The sequence below is a fragment of the Nicotiana tabacum genome, chromosome 22 (assembly GCF_000715075.1).
Source record: "Nicotiana tabacum cultivar K326 chromosome 22, ASM71507v2, whole genome shotgun sequence".
In the NCBI taxonomy this organism is placed as follows: domain Eukaryota; kingdom Viridiplantae; phylum Streptophyta; class Magnoliopsida; order Solanales; family Solanaceae; genus Nicotiana; species Nicotiana tabacum.
Genome location: NC_134101.1, coordinates 157,623,595 through 157,628,016, shown reverse-complemented (window position 1 = coordinate 157,628,016; position 4,422 = coordinate 157,623,595). Strand labels below are relative to the sequence as shown.

Below are 4,422 nucleotides of genomic sequence, written 5' to 3'. Positions count from 1 at the left end.
TATGTTCGCAACATTAAATAAAATTACTTTTTTTTGTTGATTCACATTCTTCATATTAGCTCATCCAATTTCAAATAATTAATTATAATTATACTGTTATCTAAATTATATTATCAAAGAGTAAAGAAATTAATTTAATATTTTACTTTTTGGATTTTTGTGTTTGTAAAATTAATGTACTTGACTCTTGTCAACCATTTAAATATTTTGTTAGTAATTTGTTCAATATTGATCGGTGTTTTCAAATATTATGTAACAATAATAATTATTATTATTGCTATTATTTTTTATTATTAACAAAAATTAGGACGAAAGAATGAAAATCCATGCGCACATCTAGTCTTGGATAGTCTAATTAGGATTAAATATTAATAATTTCTCACTATTCTTCACGTAAAGACAATAAAATTTTTAATAGCTAAATAATCTCCAACAATGAATAAAAATTAAGAATTTGCCATGTATGCAATTTGATTGATAAAAATAAAACAAATCACAGTACCAAAAAAAAAAAAAAAAAATTAAAACTCCATGTATGCAATTTGATTATATTGCATTTCAGAAATACGTAGCATCTAATATAAATAGAAGAAAGTGAGGACATTATGAACGTGCATTTCTAATTAAAGTAGGATCGACTTTGTAGGGCCGATATATGTGTAGTTTAAATCAAAAAAGAATTACACCATTAAGTAAATTATCATTAGATCCTTAAATTATATAAATATTTAAGGGCATAAAAGTCTATCAATGTTTCGAGAATATTTTAGTCGTTCAACATTTAGCATAAATTATTCGTGTTTTTATAATAATATAGATAGATAGATAGATAGATAGATAGATAGATAGATAAATAGATAGATAGATAGATAGATAGATAGATAGATAGATAGATAGATAGATAGATAGATAGATAGATATAGATTAAGATCAATCTAATTCCAACACATAGAGGTGCAGATCTAGTCCTTTGGTAACGAGTTCATTTAAACTCGGTATTTTCGACTCGAAACGTTATATCTATATCTATATCTATATATATGTATGTATGTATGTGTGTGTGTAAAAATTCACTAAAATTTTAACAAATATTAGGTGTAAATCCATAATTTTAAGAATACAATAAGTTTAATACCAAAAATTTTAAAAGTTGAACCCATCAAATTACAATCCTAAATCTGCTTGTGAGAGTAGAGTAGTTGAGCAAAGAGTAGAATATAAGTTATAGGGGTGAAGATCCCCTCCATTGATAATTTGTCCATTATTGCTCAATACACTTACTGATTTGTGTCATGTGTCTACCCAATCAATTCAAGGCTGAGATTAAATAGGTCACTAAACAACTAAAAATGGTAATTTAATTTCATATAAATAAAATAACAAAAAGTTTACTCTAACGGTGTCAGTCTAATTTCACCTTACTTGCACTTTTCTCTCACTCAACACAACATGCACGCCCCACCATGATGTCATAACTAGTAAAATGATCTCCATAAAATAAGTGTAAGAAAAGTAAAAGAAAATTAAAGTAGCGGGAATTCATCTTACCAATTATTTAACCGCCAAAAAACAGTCCATCATCTCATTCCTTTTATAAAAGATTATGAATAAGAAATCAAAGATCTGCATTTATCTTTCTAACTAATTATATATTGTAGATTTATAAGAATATTGTCTTCTATTCTTTTCCTAAGAAACCAAAAGCGTCATTGTTATTAAGATCAACTTCGTAACAGTTGAAGAATTTTTGAAAGACAAGGTTCTACTCTTTTTTTTACTAGACTTATTTAGTCTTATTAAATTTGATTAACTAATGTACTGTACTTATTTTATATTCTTTGGAAGATGCTTTACATCTGTTCTAGTATAATATTTTTTCCATTACATATTAGAATTCAAATGCAACAAGTTTAAATAAATTTTTTTAAAATAAATTTATAACAAGTTTATATATTTCTAGTTAAACTATTCAAAACTTAATGATGTTTCTATGTTTTGTATTATTTTTCTTTTGAAGTATAATGGACAATTTTGGAGAAAGCAAGTGTGAAGCTACTGCCGAAGAAGTTTTACAAAATAATTTTCAAGGGTCAATAGATTGTGAGCCTGCGCTTGGTCTTGAGTTTGACGACGATGAGAGTGCATTTAATTTTTACAATGAGTATGCAAGAAAAGGATTGGTTTTAGTGTTCGCAAAGAGTACGTGAATATAAATAAGAAATTGGGTTATGTAACATCACAAAAGCTTACATGTTTCAAGGAGGGTTTCCGTGGAGATGATAAACGAAAATATCAAGCTAAAAATCCACGAAAAAAGACTAGAACAGGATGCCAAGCTCATATTGTTATTACTCGCCAATTTGTTGGAAAGTACCATATTACTAAGGTTGAGTTAGAACATAACCATCCTCTCGTTCCACCGACAATGATTCACATATTGCCATCTCACAAAAATTTGAACGACGTACAAACTCATGAAATCGATTTGGCGGAGGATGCTGGATTATTTTCTAAAGGAACTTTTGATTTTATGAGTCTTCAAGCTGGTGGCAGAGCAAATTTGGGTTGTACTAAGTTAGATCATAAGAACTACCTTCGAACCAAAAGGCAACAAGCTATGGAACAATGAGAAGTAGGTAAATTACTTGTTCAAATTGCCTAATAATTTTTTATTTATTCTTTGGAATGTGATTTTCTCATATTAAAAATAGCACATACATACTTATTTTTGGTATTTTCTTCCAGGAGTACTATTAGAATATTTTGAGAAAAAAAGAGTTGAAGATCCATCTTTTTTTTTTTTTTTGCGGTATAGTTGGATGTTAATGATATGATCATGAACATATTTTGGGCAGATTCTATAATGATAATAGATTATGAGATTTTTGGAGATGTGCTTTCATTTGATACTACGTACCAGACAAATAAAGAGCATAAACCTTTGGCTAGTTTTGTTGGATTTAATAACCATAGAAAAATGATTGTTTTTGGAGGTGCACTGATGTATGATGAGACTTCAGAATTTTTTCAGTGATTGTTCGAAACATTTCTTAGAGAAATGTCTGGAAAAATACCAAAAACTATTTATACAGATCAAGATGCTGCTATGAGTAAAGCCATCTCATTCGTCATGCCTGAAGTTCATCATATGTTGTGTGTTTGGCACATGGAACAAAATACTGTAAAACACCTCAATCAAGTTTATAAAAGGTACGCTTCTTTCCGTGGTGATTTTAGAAAATGTATTTACGAGTATGAGGATGAAGGAGAATTTATAAATGATTGGACTACTATGCTTGATGAATATAATCTTCATGAAAATGAATGGTTGCAAGGAATATATGCTTTGAGAGAAAAATTAATTGCAGCATATAGAAAGCAAACCTTTTCGGGTAGCATGAATAGCCCACAATTAAGTGAGAGTTTGAATAGTGAATTAAAGGATTATTTGCAGTCTGATTATAATTTGGTACAGTTTTTTAAGCATTATGATAGAGCAATTGAGGACAAAAGATATAATGAGCTGCAAGATACATGTGATGCATCACAATAGTTGCCAGTATTAAAAGCAAAGGTGCCAATTTTGTTTCATGCTAGATATACACCAAATATTTTTTCGAAGTTTCAAGATGAATATATGAAGTCTTTAATAATCAAAGTGAATGGATGTGAGGGAAATAATTTTCCCATCATGTATAAGGTCAGCAAGTATGGGCACACTCGAGAGCATATTGTTAAGGTGACAGAGGCAGATCATATATCTTGTACTTGCATGAAGTTTGAGTCTATGGGTATACTTTGTTGTCATACAATAAGAATTCTTGATGTGATAAGAGGAGTGGATAAAATTTCAGATGAGTATATTTTGAAAAGATGGACAAAAACTGCAAAAGTAGTAAATATTAAAGAAATTGATGGGCAAGATATAGAGATCAAGGATTCAAAGCTAATCGTTGTGAATCGCTATAGAATCCTTTGTCCTATATTTGTTAGAATGATAGCTAAAGCTTCTGAAACTGATGAAGGCTATAAGCTAGCGGCAACATGTGTAAATGAGTTAAGTGCAAGATTGAAACAAATTATGGAGGTGACAACTCCATCTCTCCATACTACTGGTTCAACGAGAGATTTACCAGAAGAAAATAATGACAGAAATCTCCTCTCACGAGCCAAAAGTTTAAAAAAAAAATAACACAAAACGTCTGAAAAAGAGGATCAAAACTTCTCTTGAAGCGAACTCAAAGAGTAAGAAAGCTCGAGGAAAGAAGTCAGATTCTATTAATCAAGATGGATCTACAGTTAATGATAGAACTAAAATTGATAAGCAAAATTGTATCAACCAGGTATATCATATTTTATTTCAGTTCATAATTCGAATATTTCATATTGACCAACTATTATAATGTTACACAATTATGATAT

At 29.4% G+C, this 4,422-nt stretch overlaps 1 protein-coding gene across 1 annotated transcript; it reads left to right on the top strand.

Annotated features, from left to right (window-relative positions):
• The first annotated feature begins 3,058 nt into the window (after positions 1-3,058).
• Positions 3,059-3,553, top strand: LOC142176127 (protein FAR1-RELATED SEQUENCE 5-like). The gene has a single exon (XM_075243202.1). The coding sequence runs from the start codon at positions 3,059-3,061 to the stop codon at positions 3,551-3,553; it is 495 nt and encodes a 164-aa protein (XP_075099303.1).
• The last annotated feature ends 869 nt before the right edge of the window (positions 3,554-4,422 follow it).